This window comes from Falco peregrinus, chromosome 12, assembly GCF_023634155.1.
Source record: "Falco peregrinus isolate bFalPer1 chromosome 12, bFalPer1.pri, whole genome shotgun sequence".
NCBI lineage: Eukaryota > Metazoa > Chordata > Aves > Falconiformes > Falconidae > Falco > Falco peregrinus.
This window is the reverse complement of record NC_073732.1, coordinates 12,656,001-12,683,101: the sequence shown is the minus strand read 5'-3', so window position 1 is coordinate 12,683,101 and position 27,101 is coordinate 12,656,001. Positions and strand designations below refer to the sequence as shown.

Below are 27,101 nucleotides of genomic sequence, written 5' to 3'. Positions count from 1 at the left end.
TTCAGTTTGCCGTGCCTGAACACTTGCCTACAGACTTAGCACCTTCTGCAGGAGCTGTGTATGGGAAGTGGCACTGAGAGCACAAAGAGGGACAGGCTGTTCTTAAAACAATCCTCAAAAGACAAATTATCATTTATTGACATGATAATCCGCATGTCATCATTCAACAGCAGTAAGAACGTGGTTTCGGTAAACAGATTTTTTTACATGCCAAGTTTTCTTGCGTTCAGTAAGAATACTGACTTAATTTTTCACTTCTTCTCTCAGTCAAACAACTTTGGCCCGAATCCTACAGACACACAAGTATTGAGTTCATTACTGTTCGCTCTGCCACAGCCCCTCACAGAGTAGCTTTCACGGCCGGAGCGAAAGGGCTACTAAATGGGTCAAGATTACCGACTGGTAAACAAAACGACGCCTTTTAAGTTTACTTTAGAATTTAAATAAAGAAGAAATTTTAAAGCAGCGTGACTGTTTGTCAAGCGCCGGCGGAGCCGCGCAGGGTTGCACAAACGGTGACACTGAGTTCATTGACGCCCGGGACAGCCACCCGCGCTGAGCCACCTGAGGACAGGCGCCGGGGCCGCGCGCTCCTCCGCCCCTACCCGCGCAAAGGGCGCGCTGCCGGGGGCGCGCCCCGGGTGCCGCACCGCCCCCCCGCCCGCCCCGGGAGGCACCGGGCACCGCCGGGGCAAGGCCCCCGGGGGAAGGGGCAGCCGGCAGCGCCGCGCCCCACGGAGGGAGGGCGGCCCGGCCCGGCCCGGCCCTGCCCTGCCCCGGGGGCGGAGGGCCGCGGGAGCCTTTGCCTCCTCCCCCGGCCCCGCCGCACACGGGAGGAGCAGGCGGCAGCCGGAGGAGCGGCTCCGCGGTCCCAGCCCTGCGCCAGCCGCCGCCGCCGCCCGGAGATGCCGCCCGCCGCCCCGCGGCCGCTGCTGCTGCTGCTGCTGCTGCTGCCGCCGCTGCTTCTGGCGGCGCGCCCCGCGGCCCCGCCGCACAGGTACCGCGCCCGCTCCGCGCCCCCCCGCAGCAGCGCGGGGTCCTGCTGCCCGCTGTGCCGGGGGAGGGCCCGGGGCAGCCCCGCAGAGCCCAGCGCGCCGCGCCGCCCCTACCGTGCAGCAGCACCGCCCCGGGGCCGAAGGCGCCGCGGGGCACTCGCCCGCCCTCGCGTCCCCGACAGCAGCGCGGTGGCTCCGCGCAGGGGTGTCGCGGGGCTGCCCGCGGGTCCCGGGGCAGGGACGGGGACCGGGACCAGGACCGGGACCCGGCCCCTCCGGCCCCCAGCGCCCCCGCCGGCGGCACCGGGAGGCGGGACAAGCTGCCGGCCTGCGGGCGGAAAACTCCCAAAGCCAGGCTGTGTAGTAAGTCTTGATTAAGTAAGTAAGTAAAACGTGATCAAAAGATCCGAATTGAAAGCATTTCAGAGCGGAACAGAAAGGAATTAAAAGTTATTCTTATTGCTGTGCGATTTTAACTAGTTATATAGACTATAAGAAGCCATTGCTAATGACTTGTTAATAATTATTTCCCCATTATAATAGCAATTTGCAATGATGCAGCACACCACCACACTTTCAGTCTTGTGGGTGAAAAAAAGGAGGGAAGGGTAACAGTCTGTGTAAACCCAGAATTAAGATCCAAGTAGGTAATTTTCTCTGCGCCAAAGTTCGCATGTTAAACTTGCCCATTCATGGCCATACTGAGATTATGTAAGTAATGAAACATGTTTAAAGTTAGCAATCTTTTTAAGTATTTAAGCTGTGTTTTGAAGTATAAGACAGTCTGTGCTGCTTTACTATTATACAAAGAATAAATGAAATATATTTAAAAATTAAGCACTATTTTTCCTGTTATTCTCAGGCCTACATTTACATGTGGAGGAGTTGTATCTGGAGAGTCAGGGTTTATTGGGAGTGAAGGATTCCCTGGAGTCTACCCTCCAAACAGCAAATGTACTTGGAAAATCACAGTAAGAATTTTTAATATCACAAAATCAGTGCTGAAGACAATGAAGAGCTATCTGTTGTTGACGCCAGTGTTTTATAGAGGATAATATGTGTGCAATAACAAACTCAGTAACTCAGAGCAGCTCAGCTATCCAGAGCTTTTTGGGGTTCCTGTAATATGGTAACAGTGGCTGAAACTAGAACTGACCTTGCCTGGAGTCAGAAGCAAATTTTCATTGACTTCCATGGATACACCTGTAACTGTTTTAAACTAACCCTCTTGAAAGCAAACATCTACCCTTCCTGTCACTGCGGAAAGCAATAGTTTGTTAGATCAAATGGATTAAAGCAAAGCTTTGAGGTGTAGATGAGGAAAAGCAAAATTCATTGGCAAGAAGACATAGAAAAAATTTCAAACAAAACCAGTAAATTCAGGCATGTTTGCTTGTAGTGCACTAATAGCAGTGTTGTGCCAGCCAGGGCATCTGCAGTGTGTCACATAGCAAGCTGACGAAGTAACAGGACAGCGTTGTTACATTTATAAATGACCATGGGAAAGCATGTGGTACGATTGATATTTTGATGCTGAAATGAAACTGTAGGGCAGAGACATGGTATTCATGGACAGCAAATGCCATTAAACGAGGACTAAACACTCCAGTGCTGGATGTGTCCTTATCCGCAGGCTCAAAGAAAGGGATTTGATTGAACGATTACTTTTCCTCACATCTATACAAATTAAGCCCTCCAAAACTACCCACCAAATTTCCTCTCTGGTTTTTAGGCAAAGTTCACTAAGAACTCCTGTGACATTCAGGCCTGGAATATGAGCTTTACAGAAAAAAAGTAGTGTAAGAAAGCATAAAAATAAGTTAAACTAGTCCATGTGTTGCCGGGATCACTAAAGACAACTTCAAAGACAGCATTACAGGCTAGGTGTCGGCAGTAGAATAGGATGTCACAGGATAATGGTCTCCTGCTACTATAGAGATGCTGACGCAAAGCAGGAGACATTGATCTGTTTACAGCGCTCGGCTGAAATCACTCCTACCCAACAAGTGATGTAATTTTAATCATTTTATCTGAAAGATACCAGTGAAGCTGCAACAGCTGCTTTCTGCACCTTTATGTTGCATGATTATTAGAGCCAAGGTAGAAGTTACCTTTAACCTGATGTTATCCAGAAGAGCATGATGCGCAGTGCAGCGTGTGCTCATAAACAAACTGGCTTCGTGCTCTCGAGGGCTGAGATGACAGCAGTTGGCGTGGTCCACCTTACAGGCTGAAGAGCAGATGCAAATTGCATTTGGAATCATGCAAACGTGCCTTAAATAAAAGGGAAAAAAATGTCCAAAGTTATTTACCAGTATACCTCAGTATGAGATCTTCATAAGTTCACAGTTTAATCTGGAGGGAAGTAATAATTTTGATTATAACAGCATAAAGTTTTTGCTATTAAAAAATTTGGATTACAAATGGAGGCAGCACTGAAGAAGCATTTACTAAGCATTGTATGGATCTGCCCTTCATCATATATTGGGGGCAGAGGGAGAACAATTGATTGTATTTGAAAAGTCCATACAGAGCGGTTTCATTGCAGACTTAGCATGGCTGTTGCCAACAAGGTGCGAGTGTGCGGGTTAGCCCGGGTGCTGTGAGAAGCATTACAGCAGAGCTGTGTCTGCGCTCAGGCTTTACTGACCATGGGAGGCACTCGATGGCTTCTGGCATTTCATCACCATCCTGACTCCCATTTTTCTGCTGTGCTGCCATTTACTCCTGCTTTTCAACTGCTGCACACCTATTGCCTGTAGCTCACCCAAAGCCAGAGAAGGGCTGCACAACCTCAACAGTCCAGGCTTTCTTGTGCCTCCACCCATTTAACCCCTTAGACAAAACTGTGCACTAAGCCAAGCTATTTTTTTTTTTCCCCATCAACTGTGTAGAACACTGGCTTCTGGATGCGCAGGAAGGATGTAGGGAAGGCAAGGGCTACAAAACTTGGAAGACTAAGCTTGCACCTTTAAAAAGAGGATGATTTAGCAAACTGAGGGAAAGTGGTGCACCCTCGAGGGTCTGGCTAGCTTGAACTCAAACAACAAAATCCTTTCACTAGATGCTGCTGAGGCTCAGAATAGCTTGCAATAGCACCAGGTAAGAAAGCCAGTTACACTGCCGTGAAGAAACATGCTGTAGCTACTGTTAGGCTTCCTCATTCAGCAGCTGATCTGAGAAGGTGACTAAGAATTTTTGCCTGTCCGTTTTAGCCAAGGGCTGTGAACACCTTCCCAAAAACACCCTGCCTAATGCAGGATCGTACAAGTCTGCAAGACTGGAATAGGTCATGAGAAGCATGAAGCTGTTGTTTTCTCAACTGCAGGGTCTCATCATCTATAGAAGAAGTCCACAGAGAGGCAGGGTGACAGCTGATTTGTTCTTTAGAAGAAAACAGGTTTAGAAACCGTTATGGGTAATTACAGATAAAGCAACGTAGCATTCAGGTATCAGCTGAAATCTTTCCAACGGGTTTGCTACAGCTAGAAGAGTCTCTCTAACTCAATTATGGTTCTGTTATTTCAAGAGACTGGGACTTTTTCAGCTGGCTAAAGAAAACAGCTTCTCTATTCTAAGAGCTCTAAGAAGTGTTCAGCACATGCTTGTGGTTATATTACAACCTTGGCAGACTACCCAGCAGCTTTTAGCTAGCTTTGCTAAGAAGTCACTTGTACAGCTATTTCCTTTCCTATAGTAATGTATATAGTTTTATCTAAAATATGTCATATGCATTTATTTTAATACTCTGTAATCCTTCTTGGCCATCACCTCACATAAATGTGTTACATAGTCCAAGAGTCTGGACTGCTGTCCTGTGTTTTTCTGGCAGATTGTATAGTTCCCATAAAACTCTTAACAACTTTATGTGCAACGGTAATACTGAAGACTGTCAGAGTTAGGTCAGGTTATATTTTTATACGTTCAGGAGCTGTGTTCCAGCAGGTTTGCTGACAATAAGCAAGGTTTGAAAAATTTACTTATCAGGGGAGTTGGGGATCTGTCCTGGGGGAGCAAAATACTTTAAATCATTTTCTCTGCGTTTTAAGCATTCATTTCCCTGTATCCTGGTAGAGAACAGATCTTTACACATGGTTGTATTGCCAGAAAAGAAATAGGTGAACAGAATCTAGTGCCTTTGTCAGGGAGACCAAGCTAACACTGATTTTTTTAAAAAATTGTCCCTTTGTGACAGGAGAGGATGGAGCTAGGGAAAAAGCGACTAGGCAGGAACTGTGGTTCTTCCCAGGATGTAACTCCAAATAACTTTCACATTCATTCTCAGTAGAGAGAAATAACATTTGGCTTGCAGGTAGCTGCTGTGTTTTTCAAATCTACCTAGGACTGCTATGGCAAAACATACCAATCAGCATTTTACACACCAAAATACATTAAACCCATATACAACATAGGTTTAAAAATTAGGCAAAAATATTTTTTCAAAACGTTGGCATTTAAGGTTTTTTTTCCCTACTCAAAAGATTATTTTCGAAACAAATAATCTGAACCAAGTAATTCTGAAAAGCATGACAGTTTGGGAATCCTCCCCAGGACCTAAGAGGCACAACGATGACAAGGGCTTTGCATTCAGTCAGAACAACGACAGAAAAACATCTTAACTACTTTAAATTTAAGTGAATTTTGATTACCATTATATGAAATACCTGCAATGAATAATAACAAAAAAAAAAATCTAGGGACCTTATTTTGTAGTGGATTGTATATATAAAACAATCATGCCCTTTTGAAGAGGTTAATAATCTACAGGGATGATTTTAGGGAATTATGCTCTGGAAAAAAACCCTAAAAATTCAGGGAGTGCAATTTTCCTTTAGCCTTCAATTGGAGTGAGACATCCTTCACATGAGTTTAGCATCATAATTTCTGATCCTAAAGAAGTTAATAGAGTTGAAATAAGAAGGGATTCAGAGGACAAGTACGGGTTACTCACCCGAAGTGTGCCTCTGTCATTGAAAGATTCCAGCTGGATAGATAAAGCGGAAAAATAAGGCACACCCTGCAGGGGAAGCATCACATATTCTTCCCTTGATTCCTCCCTCTTTTTTTTTTCTTTTTTTCTTTTTTAAATATATAAAGGCTGCAATTCCGTCCAATTCTTCCTCTGAGGTATCCCATCATCTTAACTGTATCAGGCTCCAGCGTGGCTCAAAGTAAACAATACTGAGTCACACTGCCCTTTGCTTTCTCCCCTGTGTTTTTCATGGAACAACTTTTTAAATGTCCTAGGATAAACATTGGCGGATTTTAGCACATTAGTTTTCAACATTTCAAAAAGGGAAATGGTACAAATGAAAGCAAAGCATTGTTTTGCAAAGAGGCTGTATTTAGGGCAGGGTTCCTCGGGAGTGGCTGCAGACTGGAGTGGCTGCTGCCAGAATGTGGAACCACCGTCCTCTGCACTCCTGAATGTCACCCGGTCAGACCACAAACTTTTAATTGATTTATCGTGCTGGAAGACATTTGTTATTTTTGTGAATAATGACAAATATTATTTTAATAAGCAATGACATTATTTTCTAAAGTAAAGCAGTAAGTAGTGACTGAGATTACGGGCCCATGCATTTCTGTAAATGACTTGCCTCCCCAAATTCAGTGAAACGCAAGCAAGGATGATTCTGACAACTAAAATCTGGAGTATGCTCCTTGTTAGATGTTCGTGACCACGTGACTAAGTTTTTCCTGCACGTTTTCTTACAAACCCATGAAACAAAACTTAGAAACTGGGGAACAGTCTTGACCAAAAGCAGGTAGACCGAGCGAACAGAAGCTATAGAGATTAAAAACTGTAAGGAAATGTAATTAGATGATGTGCTGTAGTATAGTATAACGTAGTCAGTGGTGGAGAGAGGAGAAGGAGGCATACAACACTGCACAGAACTACTTCGACCATGACACGGAACACACGAGCCTTAGGTGAGGGTTGGCTGGCAGCGTGGAGCTGGCTGCTCTGCCAGCATCCTCTCCCTCCAGAGTGCGGGCCAGTCCCACCTGGTGGGAGCACAGGGCGCCTGGGGGTAGGACCCAGTGCCCGGAGGCCAGGCTGAGCAGGGCAGCGCTGGCTGGATGCGCTCACGGGGCTGAGCTGTCACTGGGCACCCATCAGCACTGCTGAGGGATAACCCCTCAGCTAAGTCTCAATCCATTTCTACAAAGACAGCAAAGAGACCTTTTCTTATCCCAGAACCAGCCACCTCTCACATTTCAGCGTCCTTCTTCAAACCCTGGGAGGGAGTAGGTGTCTGCAAAGAGGCAATTCAGGCTAAGAAAGTAGGGAAAAATCTCCTAAGCGCTAACATAACTCTTTCATCTAACACGATAGAGCAACTTCTGCTCAGCTTCCAGAAACAAGGGAAGGAAAAGGGGGAAATTCTTAAAGATTAATAAGTTGTAGCAAAGCTGCAAGACACTGTAGTGGAAAATGTTGGACAATCTTGATGGTAGGCATAACAGCTCGGTCTGTTTTAAAACATGATAACATTTAAAGGTCACCTCATTTGGATCCTGTTGTACCAGCTGTACAAAGTTATGAATGACGACTGTTCTACCCCAAAAAAGCATATGTGATTTTACATACATACTTCTGGAAAAAAGGCTGCTTTAATGTAACTGCCTAAATCTGACTTTATCTGACTAGCCTTACAGCCAGCATTTTTAAACTGATTTCTCTGGTCACATAGAGTTTGTAGCATAACCATAAATAACATTCAGGTCTTCTGACAGGAATACCAAGTTCCTTTTAGCTCTTTTTTCCATTAAAATGACCATGTCTTAATGCTTTTTAGTGATTCAGACCAGAAGACAAGTAAATGCAATGGTAAGAGATGTAGTTACGAGAGCAGCGATTCAAGGAGTCATACTGCTTTCACAGAATAGATGTCCAAGTGGGTTGTTTTCTGACACCAGCTACAGGGCTTGCTTACTTCAGTCGTGTCAGTTTTAAACATAAAATCTGGCTTTAAAGTTTTCTAGAACACAGTCACTGTGCTTTGGAATTTCTGGGTAAGATTAGGTGAGTTTTGTGGTTCTGATGTAGCAGCGGTAGTGACGTACATCCACCCAGGGGAACTGAATGCGTTTTTGAGAGAACTTTGAACCTGAAGGAAAATAGTCTGACAGCAGCAACAGGAGCTGCAGTGGGGGTGGGCAGCCAGCGGGCCCCTGAAAACAGCTGATGCAGAGGTCTGTCCTGCTGCAGCATCAGTATCAGCACTGGACGTAAAAGCAGCCACACAGATGAGTAACCTTAACGTCTCTACAGCTCATTTTTCACTACATCTAGAGCTGCTGCCTGCGGTAGTATCTTTTGTGGATTAAGTGGTCATTCCATCTATACCTGAAAAGGCATTTTGAACTGTTGAAACTCACAACATGAAAACACTGTGTGACAATTATCTAAACTAGCATTTTAAAATGAGTCACTTAGGAAGAAAAAAAAATCGTGAACTCTTAAAGTAGCTTAAACATGGACTTGGTGCAGATACATTAAGTGTGTGTTACATATTTAAAGCAGCAAATAGCAGTATCTCAGTAAAGCAGAACAGCTACAATTATTTTAATAGGTAATCACTCTACTGGGCTATGAATTGAACGCAGATAATTACACTCTGCCTGTCTAGGGTCCCTCTATGCTTTAAAATACCGCTCCCTTTCTTCCTGTCCTTTTACATAGCACTGAGCGCTTTGTTAGAATAGTCGTCACTTCTCCGTATGCTGCTTATTCTCGTAAAAGCTTGCAACCCTATCCCGGGAAATGTTCTCCTCCTTGTAAACCATTATGCTCTCTTAATTTACACCCTTGTCAGTACTCCTGCCTGTTTTGCAATGTCCGCAGATGCAGACATGTAAGAAGATTTGTCCTGTCTTATGTTTCCTCAGACGTTTCTGAAAACAGAGCTCTTTTCTGTACTGAGGACACCCACTAATGGTTCTTTTGAATTCTCTGTTTATAGTTTTACATCCAAATATAAATCTTCCCCTGCAGACTTCAAGCTAAACATACTTACCCCAATAACTAAATATCAGGGTCATAGAGCATTAGCCTTAAAGTTTTTGATTTTATTTATAAATGCAAGTCATGTGTCAGTAGATTAAAAAAATCCTTCAAACTATGAAACTTTATGACACAAATCAGCAAGATAAGATAGGCCATTGCATTCGCTCAAAATCGTAAATTGCTTGTTCTGTTTGATTTTATTTTTTTAACCCATATTCATCTCATCCTCCTCACCTTACTCGGTGACAGGGAGCTGCATGGTTGATGGCATACTTTGAGCAGAAAGTAAGAGAAACATGCCAAGCTGAACTGGGTGGCGATGGTATATAATCAACTATACACACCTGGCTAGGCGATACTGTAGATCAGGAAGAAGCTAATGGCAACACAGACGGCCAGAGCTTTGTTTTTGTCATTGGTCCAATATGATTTTAAAAACCACTCTGCCTGCAGTATAGTTGACAAAAAGAGCTTAACTGGCAAGAAGTGAAGGATATGAAAATACTCATGCAAATAGTGGGATCAGATAGATACGTGGTGGCGGTCATACTTCAAGATAAATCTCTCCCTCCCCCTGCCTCTCTCTCTCTCTCTCTCTCTCTCCAGGTCCCAGAAGGAAAAGTAGTGGTTCTTTCTTTTAGATATTTAGACCTGGAAAGTGACAACTTGTGCCGATATGATTTTGTGGATATATACAACGGTCATGCCAATGGTCAGCGCATCGGCAGGTTCTGTGGCACTGTCAAACCAGGTGCTCTTGTATCCAACAGCAATAAAATGTTGGTGCAGATGACTTCGGATGCTAATACTGCTGGAAGTGGATTCATTGCAAAGTTTTCTGCAGCAGAACCACATGAAAGAGGTAATTAACAATTATGTGTATGCTGAAGACAAATATAACTGTACAACTTGATGGAATTGTTTAAATGCCAGAGATAGTAGGGATTGTGCTGTTCACTGTAGTCATTAATTATCTTGCTTAGCAAATAGCGAAGTATAACTGTTTAGCCATCGTAGTTAATCAAAGTAGTAAAGAGGAGGGCTAACTATTGCAAGAGTTGTGGAAGAACTGCACCTAGCAGCAGTTCTGGTAATGGATAGTCAATAAAATGGCGGTTGAAATGCAATACAGATAAATGCTGCAAATAAGGGGAAACCCCCCAACTTGTATGTACAGTGCAATGGGCTCCGAATTAACTATTACCACTTAGGAATGAGATCTTAGGTTTAAAATAGGTAATTTATGAAAACAAATGTTGAGCATCAATCCAGTGCTCAATAGGTATCAAAAAAGAAACATAAATTTATTTTTTTAAGAGGTAATAAAGGCCAAACAACAACAACAACAAATTATGCCACTATAAATCCATAATGCACCTACGTGTTGGATACTGTGTGCCATTCTGATGTTCCCACCTCAGAACAGGGTATAATAAAACTATCTGAAGCAGAGACAGCAAGTATGGTAGAGTTACAGAACATCATCTACACATAGACCAGACCAGCTGCACAGCACAGACCTTTTCATGCTGGAAAAGAGAAGCTCAAGGGAAGTGTAGGAGAAGGCTCTGAAGTCATGACCAGTATGGAGAAAGTGAATGGGGACCAGGGTCACGGTCTCTTCTAATAAAAAAACCAGATGAGCAAGTGGCTATAAAGGGAAGGAGAGGGTGAGTGTTCTCAGTGAGCTGTTACACAGTGGAATGCTGTGCCAGGGGAAGTCATGGACTGTCAGTTTCTACACCGGTGTAAAAACAATCAGGAAAACATATAAAATAAAAAAATTGTTAGGTATTATTAAACAAAATTATTACCTTGTGCTTGGGAAAGCTGTGAACTGCGAGAGGCTGGGAGGTGACAGGGAGGTGGGGTCACCCTGCTGAGTGCCATTTTCAAGGCTTTTGCTGTTAGCATGGTACCAGGCTAGACAGGTTGTTGGGCAGATGCAGTGCAGGTGATGAGTAAGTAATTTATTAGTCCTTCCAGTTGTATCCCTCTGTTGATCACTTCTGGAAAGATGTATTAACTGTAAAGTGATAGAGTTAATAAAGAAGGTTTGTAGTCACGCTATAAACAAGGATTACATACCTGATGTAGCTTTGGAATTTGGGACTGGGAGGAGGAGATATGAAGGAAAAAAAATCTCTCTTCTGTCATGGGTTCTCTGCTGGCTGCAGTTTCTTCAGGAATGCCTGTCAGCCCCAGCACAGCTCCCTGATGGTGATGGCAGCTCCAGCACCTACGGCTCCTCCTCCGGCATTCCCTGCCCTTTATTAAACCCATTTCCCGGAGGTGCCACCGGCTGAGCTGAAGGGTTGGCCGTGTCCTGTGGTGGGGCTGTGGCTGAGGCAGCTGAGCTGGCAGGGTCTCCCGTGCCGAGGGCCCTGCAGCAGAACAAGTGCGTTACATGGGTGGCCTGTCCCTGCTGTACTCGGTCAGCATGGTGCACTGTCCTTGCAGGGGATCAGTACTGTGGGGGACGACTGGAGAAGCCGTCTGGGTCCTTCCAAACGCCCAACTGGCCGGAGCGAGACTACCCTGCAGGAGTCACCTGCTCCTGGCACATCGTCGCCCCGAAGAACCAGGTAAGAACTGGCGCAGCCCAGCTCCCGTTGCCCGCAGGGACTGAGGTCTCACCAACAGCCTGTTCGCACCACACGCTGCTGCGTCGCACTGAAACAGTAAAATTGGGATCTGGCTGAAACGTGGCGCTGGGTACGTGCAGGGAGCGCAGGCACGGCTGTGCTCCGGTGACACCCGCCTTCCTGTCACGGACTGCCTGATGCACGCCGGTAACTCCTGTGCCTTCTCAACATTGTGTGTCCTCTGCTGTGCATGGATACCTTCCCCTAAACTAAACTTTTTAAAGCATCTGTGACTGGTGAGGCTTTTAAACCAGATTTGTGTTTTGAAGATGATTTTGTTAATTAACAAAACGTCATGCAAATTAAGTTTGGGCAGGTGATCATCTCAGGACCAAACATGATGACTGATGCCAGGTTTCAGTCTAACAACATTTGTAGCATTTTTTGGTGTTGCTACAGTTTGTTGTTGAGGTACTTGGGCAGAGCTGATAGAATTGATTAAAAGTGGAAATTATTTTATTCTGCTTATAGTACAGGGAATGTCTTTGGATGTGTCCTGCACAGGGATTTTCAATGTACATTTCATAAAGTTTGTTTTATTTCATATTTTGAAGACTCTATCTCAGCATGCTTGCTTGATTAGCCACATGCTGTCAGAGCATATGTTGTCACTTCATTAAGACTTGAAGAGGTGACAGCAGACCAGGAGGTCTCATTGACCACCATTGGCCATGCATGGCAAACACAAACATGTCCCCTACGCTGTAGGGCTAACCTTAATCCGAGCTTCACATTTTCTGGTTGTTGCTGAGCCATCTGCTCTGTACCTCGGCGGGAAGTCTACAATGATGGAATGTTTTGGTCACCAGGCATGTTTGGTAGGTTGCTTTTCTTAACCACATCCAGCTTTTTAAATTCCTCTACATGTAAAGACAACTTTCCTCTTAATCTTCTGCTCATGACCATAATCCTCCAAATAAAAAAAGCCGGCCCAGATAAATATATTCTTCAGATCTTTCATATTTTTCCATTTACCAAGGTATTTTCTCCCTTGAACTAAAGCAGCATGTCAGCTTAGTCTTTCCTGTACTCCTCTTTAATCCACATTCCTTGCTTGCTAGATACAGGTCATTTAACAATCCTATAGATAGGCAGTGAATTTGAACACCTTATCTGTAAACTGCAGATTACTTTGGTTCTTTCCAAATATCTCTAGATAAGCCTAAAAACTTTTCCTAAGCTTGTAGAGCAGACTTAAGAACAGCTATATAAGCATAAAAATGAGAGCATTATATCCTGTGCCTTTTGAAGATCCAGTTCCGTAAGTCCACAAGTTTCTGAATATGTGCTTTTCGTGTACTGCAATAGTGGTTGTTTGCATGCAAACAAGACAGAACTTTGACAGTGACAAAAGCCATTTTTGAGGAGGCAGTGAATGAGCATCTCGCTTCATGTGCACATAAAAAGCTGTTCACTCCTCCATCTGTCAAAGTTTAGGTGCCGCTCTCTCTGCTTCCCTTTCACAAGCAGTGAGCGATAAAACAAGGCACTCTTGCTTCTAATACAAATCAATAACTGCTTAATTTATCACAGAAGATGGAGGAGCGTCTCATGATGGTGAAGAGCTTCTATTCTATCATTAAATACTTTGTTATTAGTGCAAAGTGCACTTATGAACAATAGTAAAGGCAATATTATGGCCTGCTGTTTTGCTGGCTATGGACAAATTTAGCATTTCTGCTCACAGTTGTGTTACTTCTTTCTATACCATCTTTTTTGATCACAAGCATATTACTCAGATGAATACTTCCATTTAAAGTACATGTTTTCATCATGATGAAAAGATTTTGGAAACAAGCCTCTTACTCATCTCTGAAACCCAGTCCCCCTAGGTTACTCATACTTTATGGGAAACAAAATGATGTCTTATACATCTGAACAGTGCAAAAGAATATCCAGCCAAAACTCAGACATCAGGTGATAACAGGCTATCATTACTATGAATATAGAACAAGATCAGTTTCACTCTGCCAGCAAATCAAATAAAGTGTACGCAGTGTATGAATGACTCCTTTTTCTTTGCACAGTCCTAGAAGTTTTAATACCATCTTTGTTTGAGAACATGTTTAAAGAGAAATCCTGCATATCTACAATCAACACAATTCAGTGTTGTCAATCAAGCTTCAACTCATACTATTTATGGGAAGGTGATTTAAATACTGTTGTGCTTCATATAAAGCAGCAGCCTGAGGGCATACAGTACCTCTGTTCCAGTTGTGCAGTTACGCGGCATTTTCCTTCCTTGCTACACACAACTGACAAAATCATACTACAGGACTTTGTTTCAGAGTAGTAAATTGCATTTCTGTTTTCTTGTCCGTTCTTTTTCTTTCTTAAGTAGAAAAGTCCACAAATACAAGTGATATTGGAATTAATTGCATCAGTACTGGAAATACTAGAGTTATACTGGTTCTTACTTGTGACTTGTAAAGCCCAAACATTTCTGGAAATTGTGTATGGAAACACAATTCCTTTAACCACTTACTTTCTCCTGGTTTTAATCTTACTATTTACTGATTTTCTTTCTACCGATATTTTTGGTTTTGACCTTTTTATTTCTGCATCAAGTAAACACAGCACTGGCAACCACAGTGAGTCAAACCCTGCTCTTAACAAAGTCAGTGAAATGGCTCTTACCAGTTTTGCCCTTGCTTTTTCCTTAGCATATCCTTGTATGCTACAATGACAATTAAAAGTCCCTTTTATATGGTTAAGATTTGTTACAGTTATTGTAAAAGCAATATAACACCTAACCCTTACTATCACATTTTCGTTCACTCATAAAAATATCTTTATCAGAAGTTACGTGCTTATCTTGGAGAAGAAAAAATGTTTTATAGAATATTGGAGTCATATGTTGAACCATTTGTTGGAGAGAAGTCACGCAGATTGAAATACTTTACTCCACAATTAAGTGGATTAAGGACTTTTCCTTTATAAAAAGAAAAATCAATTGGTACTTCATATAAAGAGGCCACTTACAACAAGAAGCACTAATAAAATCTGCGTATCAAAACCTTAATCGGTTATTTACACTTCTCCTGCAGCTCATAGAGTTAAAATTCGAGAAGTTTGATGTGGAGAGAGACAACTACTGCAGATATGACTATGTTGCAGTGTTTAATGGTGGAGAAATCAATGATGCTAAAAGAATTGGGAAGTACTGCGGAGACAGCCCACCAGCGTAAGTAACTTTCTTGAATCATGAAGTTCACTCTCGTCATGTGTCATTTGGCCAACAGTTTTGTACTAGGCTTCTGAAAGATTGTAATTCTTTTTATAAATATGACATTTTCTACCTTCACTTGAACTTCTAGCAGTTGCTTAGTATCTTTCCTCTCCCTAGGTTTTCTCTTTTCTCTCTCCCTCCATAACTAGCCCTGGCTGCAACCCATGTTCTGCCCTGTCCCTCAAGCCTCATTAGAGCGCTGCCTACTAACAGCAGTACTAATGCTATTGATATTGGGACAATACCAGTATTAATGGCAGCTGAGCACCAATATCCCTTAGGATGTATGTTTTGATTGTAGGTACTGAAGTACAAAGATCCAGCTGACCTCTCTAGCCCCTTGGCTCGTTACTCACTTGATCTGACTCGTGTCCCCCCCAGCCGCTCCCTTCTGCTGGGTCTCTGGCTGCTCCTCGCGTCGCTGCTCACCATCCCTTCCACCTGTGCCAAGGCACGCTCTCTCGTGGCACAGACGGCTTTCCTGAGCGTGCTGTGTAGCACAGCAGGCTTTCACCAGCTTTGCTATCAAACTGCTGCTCCCAAACCCACTCAACACCTTCTGCTCCAACCCACAACTCACCTATCGCCCAAAAAACAACCTGTGCCCCCAAGCTTCCCACCCCCAACCCAGCAAATGGCCCTGTAACTATATAATTGGGTCTAGCGATAGTGGATCATAATTATTCTCAAAAAAACCTGTAAAGTTTTTTGGGTGAGGCTAGTAATTTTCAGCTCTCCTTTCCCATTGTTCCACTTCCATCATGCTTCTTAAAGCCGAGTAGCTTTAGAAGATGAAGAGAATGCATGTTGTTCCAAGAAATACAAGCCATTAAAGAAAAAAAACGCAAATCACCAAAGGTAGAGGTGTGTGAACATATCTCAGAAGTGGCAGCTAGTTGGATTCCAAGAGCAGCTGCCTGTGGCACAGGGGAAGGAGGTGCACACCTCTGCCTTTCTAAGCATTGCTCACTGGACGGAGATGTACTGTGGGTTGCTTTTGTGGTTTTTGTTTGGTTGGGTTTTTTAAGGTTATGTAGTATACCCTCAGGAGAGTAGAGGGGAGGCAGTTACTCAGTAGGACTCTTTTTAGAGTCTTGTTAAAGATTTTTTGTTCTCCATGCAGTTATGCAATAGCATGACAGTGCTAGAGTAAGCTTAGGTCTATGGAAATTTATTAGAAATCCAGCAAGAATTTAACCAAGGGTAGGGCTGCACCTGAAATACATTAACTTCAGTACTTCAGTTTCCTTTAGCCATCTTAGGCTTTTGGTCTTGAGTTACACTTTTCTTTTTTCTTTCCCCCTTTTTTTTTTTTTCCAATTTGAAATTTTCACGCTTACATTCATTTCTTTTCAGGCCCTCTTCTTGTAGTAAAGTTAAGAAAGCTGCTCTATAAAAAGATACTGATAACAGAGAGTCTTACGGGTAAGATTGTTCTTTAACTGCTAGGTAATTCAGGCCACTAAAATGATGCCAGAGGCTGAATTCTAGCTGTAGCTACATACATAATTACCTCCTTGTTTTCAGGAAAAACTTCACTAGCAAACCATCTTCCCATATTGCCTCCAACCCAAAGGCTGTGAGATAGAGGGAGGTTTTATAAAGCAGAGTTAGTGCTGAGTCTCAAGACAAGGAGATGGGTTAGAAACCTTGGTCATTCACTTCCACCTCTTTGCCAAGTGACATTTAGGATTTTTCCATTTTTGCCTCATGTGTGTATTTGTAGCACAGTGACTTCGTACTTAATAGTTTAGAGCTTTACCTGGAAACTAAGATTAATTGTTGCCTTGCAGTGCTGTGGCACTTGGAATGACTGCAGAGGGACTGAGCAGGTCTCCGAATGGGTGATGTATTTCCTTGAGCTGAACGTTGTGAGCATCTGTATATATTAGATAACAAATCACCATCATCTGAGGTAAAAATTCCCTCTCAAAAGGAATTCTATTGCAAACACTCCTCTTTTTGTAGACAGAATAAAAAAACCCAACCAGCAGGTGACAGGTGTTAATTACATTACTTCATTACTTCGCACTTGATCACCACGTAGACAGGTATTCCACTGATGAGCATAGCATGAGAACCTCATGGTGACTTTGCAGATCCATCCCTTATGACTCAACTGTTACTGAAGAACAGTAAGGCATTTACCTTCAAGCTACTGTAACCGCCCCCCCCCCCCCCCCCCAAACCTAACAGAGCCTCATATTGGAAACACTTAACTAGTGATGTCCCATGCACATACCTTCAGTTCCTGCCATGGGCGTCTGACTGTGTGCAAGTTGGATCCAAAGCGCCGGAGCAAACGGACTTGCTTCCTAATTGAACAGAATTTAAGCCAGAAGCATGATTAGAGTCTAGTTTGACTTGCTCTGTGTAAGCTGTGACATTTCAGACCTCTTCCAGCTGAGGTGAGGAATGAACTCCACACCATCTTGTCCCTCCCTTGGTTCTCAGAAGACAGCAGTGAACACCACCCCTTACAGGTGAGGCTGGTGGCCACCAGTCCCTGGGACTCAGCTGCCTCTTCCCAGCTGGAACCTTGCCCAGCCTTGCAAGTGTGTTTTGCACTGCTGGGAATCTGGTCTTGGCTGACGGCAGTGCAAAAGGAAAAAGTGCTGGTTAGATCCTGAGAGGCAGCCAGGAGCAGCTTCCTAAAGCACCTCTCAGCTGTGGCTCAGCATCTATCCCCACAGCACATCAAAGCAGTAATTGGCCTGCCAAACCCTAGTGAGCTTCAGAATATAGACGTTTCAGTACAGACTTTGTGCCATGGTCAAATAAGGGCAGAAGACTGGGCTCAGACCCAGGCCACATAGCTTAGAGATGAGATTTCCTATTACAGATGTTAGAAGTGTCCTGAAAGCCAATTTTAGGATAGCACTGCTTGCTAACCAGAGATCCAACACAGAGCTTGAACACAGTCACTCACCCTTGCAGAATTGTATATAGGCAGGTTCTAAACCCAGTGAAAGGAGGAAAGCCTGGCTCTCGGGGACTTTCCACTAGCTCTGCAGAATTCTAATCATAATGTATAAGCTGGGTTCAGAAAAACAGTAAGGACAAGATCAGTGTTGTAAAAGAACCAGAAATCACGGCGTGTAAACTGAATTGTGAAGCAAGCCTTCTGTAAAGAGGATTACTTGCGTGTCTGACACAGTAATTATGAAAGGTTAGTCGTGAACCAGCAGATACAGATAACGTAATGTGGCATTCTGTCACAGAAACGGTATCTACATCAGAAGCATGAGTAAAGCGCGTACCTTGAACTCATCTGGTGGTTGCCGAGATGAATTCCGACCCAGCAGCAGACCAACAAGGGCACCCTGTAACCACACACCTGACCCCCAAATGCAGTTACTGTGATACATGAGTGAATGGCGTACGTAACGATCACAATCGATTAGGAGAAGTGATTACTCCAAAAAAACCAACCCTGCCTCTCAGACAAAAAGCCTTTTTTCCAAAAGGCAGGACACACAGACTAGGCCGGATTTTTCAGCCTCGGTGTTGCAGCCCTGGCGCTCAGGACCTGGACCAAGGCCTGGGGCAGCTGCTGGTGGCCGCCTGCCCCCTGCCCAGCCCGCCCCGTGCCCAGCCCGCCGCTGACCGCGGCACCTGCAACGCACAGCGCCCCAGACCACCAGGCACTTCCTTCGGTTGTGTCAGCCTCAGCCATCAGAGTAAACCCATTTCTGAAACACCTGCCGAAACACTGGGAGGTGATCACAAGTTTTGAGTTCAAAGGCCTGATTTGAGTGTTTTGAAGCCTTTCCGCTCCTGAACTCTGCCCACGCTTGCTGGGAAGAAACATCGCAGCCATTTTAGTAGAACTACATCTTAAAAACACTCTTTTCCTCTCTCCTGACCAAGATTCTTTTGCCCCTGTACTTATTTTATTTCCTCTTTCCAAAAACTGTGGTTTTGCTTGAAGACTTTGTGTTACTCATTATTAATGAATATCGAGAGGAGGTCTGTGGAAAGCACAGAAGAACGAGAGCAGTGCTGCTTTAGCCAGGCGCGTGTTCCACATGCTTGTCTCTAGTAGAGGTCTTGAATGAAGTCTCATCGTACTACATCCACATCCCCAGGCAGCTGGGGGCACAGAAAGTACCGTGCAGCATATGAACTGAAAACTAATATACTGAACAGTGCTTGCTTGTGGTATTTCAAATCCTAAGGAAATAACTCCATTTGTTCTTCGAGGCCGTGGTAATGAATATCCAATCATTGACAAAACCCGAGCCACAGAAATAACCCAAGGCATTCAGTGATTCTTAAGAATTACAGAATCCAACGCTAAATTAGTCTTCTTAAGGCTTTCCAAATGCATACGATGTTTGTCATTAAACAAAACCAAATTCAAAACCCCCAACATTCACTTATCTCTGCTACATCCCATTTCTTCAAGGTATTTTCCCACTGTGTTAATCTAGACCCTTCCATTCCATGGAATTAAAAGTCTGCAATGCAGTCACACAAAAGAATTTAAAGACACTCGTATTGACATAGCCTTCAGGAATCAGAGGTTTAGATGATCCATCAGAATGAGAGCCACACTCAAAATTCCAGCGTCTGACGTGCCAGCAAAGTAACATGTATGTCAGTGTTAGCCTGGGGGCAGGTACCACATTCAGACCAGTAAATAAAGTGCCGTTTTTTCTTTTTTCCTCTTTTTTTCTTTTGTAAGAAGAATGCTATTAATGCTTTTAGGCTTTGACATTTGAAACAGTGGAAATATTTTGTTTTTCTATTTCAGGCCTATTCTGTCTGAGAGAAATGAGTTGCTTGTTCAGTTTTTATCTGATTTAAGCTTAACAGCTGATGGTTTTATTGGCCATTATAAGTTTAGACCAAAAAAGTTACCCACAACTACAGTTCTGCCTACTACCACAACAGTCTCTGCTACCTCAAGTAAGTTTTACAGGTTTTATTTTATTTCTTAGAAAAATAAAACATTCCAGGACAAGTAGAACGTTACAGGAAAACGTAATAGAAAGCATATTAAAAATTACAGTTTTATGGTTTGTTAGCATTTCAAATGTTAAGGGAATGAATTAAAATTAATATAGTCAAGGGAGAATCTTGATATACTCAAGGGAGAATCTACTTAAGATTATTAAAAGGAAATTATTCAGGCAAGAGTTCAGTGTAACAGTAACTCACTTAGCTGAGAGAATTTTCCTGCCTTTTCTCAATTTTTTGACACTTAACTAGCAAATTCCATAGAAGAATGGGATAAGCAGAATTCTTTTGTATAAGAAGTTTTGAGTATTTCAGGAAATAGTTTTATGTAAAGGAACTCTCTCTTCTACACAAGCTGATATGTAAAAAATCTGACCAAATCTTCCATCACATCGTTACTAAGATCAAGTGAAATTGGTATGGAAGCCACCCGAGTCCTCTTCAGATTGTCAGCATCCTATCGACATGACACTTGTCCTAGAATTATTTTTATTTTTAAAAATTCTTGGATTGGAACTTATAAATAAATGTGTCACACTAAAAATAAGTGTTCTTTTATATTTATGACGAGTCAGCATATACAAAAGATCAGAGGAGAATTTCTCTGAAGGTGTGCCAAAACTACTTAATTATTGAGACACCGAACAGATAAATTTTTACAATTTCTATAACCTGAATGTGAGAGATTTAAGATACAGTTATAGCAAAAAACCAAATTATTTATGATTTTTTGCAACACATAACCTGATCTGTACTCAAAACACATCAAAAGTCAGGACAGCAATGGCCTGTCAGCAGGAAACCAAGAAGCTGTGGTGCTTAAATACTGCTAATGAAAGGTATTTTAAATGGGTGAAAATAAACATTAGAAAAATGAAATCATGACCTGTAAATCATTCTGATGTGACTGCTACTCTAATAATAAATAATTCAGCTCTTCACTATAAAGCACTTCTTAACGACCAAACAAGATTATTTTCTTTTAATCCCACTTTTAAATTTAGAAAAATTAGGGCACTTCAATACAATTTTGGCAGCTACCATACTGGCATGCACCTGTGACTCATCTACCTGCTACATTTCTTATATTCCTGCTATGGACACTGAATGGAAAGACTCAAAGAACATTAAATTCTTAGTTATTGTTGTGCTCCATGCAGCACTGAGATAGGAGGTACTCGCCCGACCTAGCAACTGACACTGTGAGACGGGAAAACTAATTAAATGTCATGGCACCCTGCCAAGCGCTAACTGTAATTTGAAAAATTATCATTTAATTTACAGTTCTAAGAGTTGAATATAGTGTATTATTTCTACGTTGTATTCTACACAGAACTCACTTTATAAAAAGCAACTCAGCATATCATTAAAAATAATTTTAGAAATACACCCCGGTAGGAAAGAACCCTGAAGACACATCAAGGCAGCAGAAGTGATGGTGGTGGGAGTTCCATTCCCATGAGCGTGTAGATCTGACTGTAGGACCAAGGCTACATCACGTAGGATATGATTAGATATGCCTCCATACACATAGTAACTTGCCCTTCAGCACAATTTTCCTTGTGGGAGGCATATAACCTTCTAAAGAGCCTCACTGAATACCTATCATGTGAGGACTGAAGCAAAAAAACCAAAACCCAAATAATCCGAAATCAATGAAAAATACAGGGTCCAATTTTTAAACTTTGGATTAGAAAGGCAAAACAATGAGTATGCAGATCTTCTAACAGTCATGGGCATAACACTGAAGACAAAGTAATTTTAATGCCATTCAGTTCAATCTCAGAAACTTGGAAAATTGTAAAAAGAATCAATTCATTCAATTAAAAAGTAGTAAAAATTCCTGATAGGAAAATTAGTCAGGAGGTCTTTGTCAGAAAGTATAGGCTGAATAAGACTTCTGCAAAACGCTCCATTGTAAAGAAAGTTAAAAACTGCAAAGATATTCTTCATAACTAATCTAGCTTTCCTTGGAACTTAGGGTTATGTAGAGGTTTGGGTTTTTTTTAATCTGTCCGTCTCCGCTCCGTGTTTCCCGAAATTATGATGTCATTGACTGATTCCAAACAAATTTGAAAAGGACATAAAAGCCCTAAAAAACTGCATCCCAACAGAGACTATTAACATCCACCCAAGGAGGAAAAAAAATACAAAGTGTATTAACTTGTTTATAAACAAAGCATTCCATTTCAGAAAGGAAATGCTAATCCCTAATATTAAACAGATAATTCAAACATTAAGTTGTGTTACAAAATGTCATCCGTAAAAACTCTACAGTACTATGTGTCATAAAGCTATGTGAAAACTTTAGGGGAAAAAGTCAGGAATTTGAACTCTGCTCTCCTCCATCACAGTAATTTCAGGGAACAGGCCACCCCCTCCCTCGGAAGTGCTACTGCAATGTAACGTTTTTATACTTCAGGTGTACTACTAGGGCTGTATGACAACAGGCAACAAGAAGTTACATTTTTAAGATCACACTGCAGTCAAATGTAAGTTTTCACTAACATCCCATTCTATAAGGTCACTAGAACAGATACGTAGCTGAGACACGTGAAAAGATGATGACTGGAGGCGACAGCAAAGAGTTATTGTGGTGTTTGTCCCTTGCAATACCGGATCTAGTTAATGGATACATCAGGATTCTTCTTCTTTCTTCTTTTGTTTAAACATACTGCTTTGCACTTGTATCAAATATCTTATTTCAATTTCAATTTACTTTTTGCTCTTCAAAAAGTTGTGAAACCTACAGTTGCCCTGTGCCAGCAGAAGTGTAAGAGGAGTGGGACTCTCGAAAGCAATTATTGTTCAAGTAACTTCGGTAAGGAAGCAGAGTTTGTTTCTTTTTCATTATTCACTTGGCACTGTGTTTTTAGACTCATAGGAATTTTACCAGACTTAGTTCTGAGTTCTCGTTAACGTATAGGCTATATTCTTAAACCACAGTGTGTATCTGACATTGGTATCTGTGCTTCACTCAGTACATTCTTGGAGATACTCCAAAATAGGGACTGCGCTTATGTCTGAAACAAACATACTTTCTCAATCTGAAAAGCAGTGCCATTAGACAACCTCCTACAGGAGAGAATTGATTCAGTTACTGTATTGTCATCTCGTTTTCTGTAACCAGCTGAGACACATTTTATGCTGTACCTGCTGACTGTTCCACAATTCAGCTTATAGACTTCCAAAATATTTTTAAAAGAAACTGGAAGGCATGGAAGCTTACACGCAGTGGCTTCTCTACACAGACACAAATCACTCAGGAAAAATGGTGTGTGCTGTATATTTGGATGGCATTGTCACTGCTGATTTATTCTCTTATGTCTCAGGAGTATTTTCCTGTAGTAATACTGGACACTTTTTAAATCCCCTGCAACATGCATGAAAATTTGATGGGACAACCACCCCTCTACTTTTTTTTTTTTTTTTTTAACCTAACTCTATAACTTTATAGCTAATCCCATGAGATTTGAGGAAATCTGCTGTTTCAGGAATGTGGGGGCAGCTTTGGATCACTTTGCTAGGAAACCAGTTGAGGGCTGTGGCTGTACCCTGAAGCAGAATGGAGTTGCTGTAGCACAACCCTTTACCACTCTTGATCACCAGCCTGTTTTAATTTGCAACTGGTATAGGCTGGCCCAAGACCAAAAGCAGCATGGAGAAAAAAATGAAAATAAAATAGTCTCCTCTTCCAGACTACACCTCAGCTCTTGTGGTTGATGACACTATATAAAACTTGTTCTTTTTCCACTAGCATCAGGGTAATAAATCACATTCTCCTCTCTCACCATTTGTCAAATACTTGAAATTTTTCAGTCTTTTCTGTGGCAGGAGTAAGAGCAAAAATATATGATATGCTACTGTGAATGCAAGCATATCATAAGGTAAGAACAGAAAGTGTGCTGTTTGTAGAGTATGATTTATTCTAAGTTTATTTGCTGACCTGATGAATTTAGAAAATAAGAGCTATTTCCTTTCTGTCATGCATTTCATTTTTATTGTTTCTAGAAATATAACTGCCATATCCAGCAAACGTCCAGTTCTCTTTTGATTGAACGTGAACATTCCTATTTAATTAAAAGCTCTGGATTAAAGGAAAGTAATGTGCAAATTTACAGACACCCACCCAAAATGTGGGTTATGCAGATTTGTAAAACAAATCTGGCTGCACATACTTGATAACTCAAGATCTAATTGATCCTACGAGAGAACAGCTGATCTACAAAAGGTGATCTGAAAAGAAAAAAAAATTGTACTATTTATAATTCTCTTTTGATAAATAAAGATGACCTACAACTTAATCTAGTCATCCTAGGAAAAAAATAAATACGGTATTTTTATTTTCATGCGGAGGGGTCTTTGGGAGATATGATGGTCTAAATCTGTAGTCTACATTTAGCTGAAATCAGCAAATTTGTATCAGCATCACGCCTCGGATTTATCAAAATTTAGCTCCCAGGCCATTAACTATGCCCTGCTACTCATTTAAGAGGGTCTTAGAGCTGGGAGTTCAGCTTTTGGCTAGAATGTTTTCAATTTAACTTCTCCACTTTTTTAAAATTAGTCATCAAAAGCAGCATCAAACTGTACTGTTCAATTGAAATTACCAAAACCTAGAACTGGGCTTACGAGAGAATGATACATTCTAGAACAGTTTTGTATTTGGTGCCACCAAAATCTGTCAGCAGTGAGTTACCTATTTCAGGTGATACCCACATTTTTAGTAACTATTTCCAGTATTGTTTCCTGGTTATGGACCGATGTACTTCCTCAGTTTTTATGATGCCTCAGAATTTATGTCTTAATAATAAGAATGCAGCAAATTTATCGGATGTCTTTTCTTCTAGTAATAACGGGAACAGTAATCACAGCAATAACGCGGGCTGGCAGTCTGCATGCAACAGTATCCATCATTAATGTATATAAGGAGGGAAATCTAGCAATTCAGCAAGCCGGCAAGAGCATGAGTGCCAAGATTACTGTAGTATGCAAGCAGTGTCCTCTCATCAGAAGAGGTAAGTACACAAAAATAACTGCTTTGTGTGTTTATAAAAGACAATAGTTTTGAAAACTGCTATTTGAAATAGGACCACAAAAATCAATACAATTACAGTAATTGTTTCTATAATGAACAACTAGTATCATAATCAATTTAGGATAATTATCCAGGTCTATAGTGCATTTTTCAGTTTTACTTATAAAGGATTACACTCACTTAGATCAAAGGAGTTTGAAAAATAATATTTTTTTAAACAACATCATATAAATTAAAATCTGATTTGGTTCTCTCAAATGATGCTCCGTTCGATTTTGGTTTTACGTGTATGTAATTTGGAGCCAGTTTCGATACACAGTTATTTAGAAGGGAAAAACAACTAGAAGAGCAGCATGTCAGAGCAAACAACAAAAATCAACACGTTTCCCTGTTGCTTCTCTCCTGTATGTATTTACATCTTTACTGTAGAAATACTAGTAATATTAAGTCCACTCTGTATCTGCAAACAGCCAGTATTTCTATAGCTATCTTAAACAGTATTATACAGAGCTCAACCAAAATAATTGTCAGTTAAACGTAACAAGTGCTACATATATGATGGTATAAGAAACACTGAGACCATTTTTCATTGTAGTAACTAAGTAAAAGTTTTCAGCTCTGCCTCTTGAATAAATGGCTAGAACAGGAGAACATAGATGGAACCATAGCAGGAAAAGAGTCAAAATAATTTACTAAGCATCAAAAAAGCCCTGATAACACTCAGGATACTACTGGTATTTAAGCATATTAATTCAAGTGGGCAGTACCAAAGTGAAAAATCCTTGTCAGAAACTAGTTTTTGCTTTTACCTTTAGTTCTCTGGAAACAAGACCTGTCTCGGAGACATAGTAATATCCTTGGTGGAACAAATGGCCTCCTTTTAAGCAGACCGCTGGCTCCAAACCACATATTTCTGTTTCTCATCCTAGATCACCATGAATTATTCAATAGCCATTACTTAATATCTAAACTTTTCTGCTTATACCCCTCTAATATCAGTCCTTCCAGCCTAAGGCCTCAAAACCCCCTAACCCTTCTAAGCCATAAATGCACAAATCCATCCGATTTCTCTAAAGCCAGGGCTTATCACACATTAAGTTCCCCTTGCTTGCCTGACTGCCTTTGTATTTATCTAAAAATGTTTATGTCTTTGGAGGAGGAAAAGGGAATGAAAAAACTTAAGAAGTGCATTATCCGTAAGTGCATAACCCTACAAACTGAGCAAATGAGAAAATATTCAAAATGAATGAGTCACATTCTGCTTTGGGTGTTAGTAGCTACATTATCCAGTGTTTATAATGCATTACTAATGCCTTCCAGACTCATTTGACAGTCTACATTTAATGAGTATCTCCGATATATTTAATTATGTAGTAGATATTTAGCTATATATATACACTTTATTTTTATATAACTGTATTCTATTGCATAACAAGCATGGCAAAGATGGGTAAGGAAGTATATGGTTAAGGTAAGAAGAAAAAAAATATTAGAAGGCATTGGTAACAGTGCAAATGAACAGACACCACAGATACAGAGATATACTTGCCAAATCACATCCTGGATTTCTGTTTTTTAATCTCATCTTCTCCTCTGTAGGTTTAAACTACATCATCATGGGCCAGGTAGAAGAAGACGGTAGAGGCAAAGTCTTTCCCAACAGCTTTGTCATGAGTTTTAAGACTAAGAACTCAAAGATCCTAAATGCCTTGAAAAACAAAACATGTCAAAACTAAACTCTGCAGCTGCATTCTATCATCTCTCTTGAAAATTAATTTTCACTTAGTATAAGTCATGAAAATGCAACTGACTGTCAACACTAAGACCACGCTCACCCCTTCCTCCCTCCCGTCCACCTACGCACACCCTGGCACCAAGTGGTGCCCATTACAGAGGAGAACAGATCCTCCTAAGTCTTAAAGCCGAAGATTTGCAGCACAGCCATCTGATCTCAAACATACCAAATTCCAATTACTTGGAAGCTGTTAATTTATAATTGTCCATTTTTTAAAGAAGTTGTGTATGTAAAATAAGAATTCTAAGTTCAATATTTATAGTAACTCATTTTGACTTAGCTTGTCCTCTAAAGTTGTTTTATTACATGGATTTCTGCATTATTATCTGCGCTTAATAAAATATTTTAAGATTAAATCATACACTACTTACTCATTATGTGTAAAGTGGGGCAGGCTAAACATAAAAACTCTTTTTTGATCAT

At 41.4% G+C, this 27,101-nt stretch overlaps 1 protein-coding gene across 1 annotated transcript; it reads left to right on the top strand.

The window, feature by feature from the left end:
* Positions 1-749: 749 nt before the first annotated feature.
* Positions 750-27,101, top strand: PCOLCE2 (procollagen C-endopeptidase enhancer 2). The gene is made up of 9 exons (XM_055817209.1): positions 750-997; positions 1,858-1,966; positions 9,616-9,871; positions 11,470-11,594; positions 14,702-14,838; positions 19,640-19,794; positions 22,583-22,666; positions 24,696-24,863; positions 26,483-27,101. Exons 1-9 carry the CDS (start codon positions 906-908, stop codon positions 26,617-26,619), a joined length of 1,263 nt encoding a protein of 420 aa, XP_055673184.1. The 5' UTR covers positions 750-905; the 3' UTR covers positions 26,620-27,101.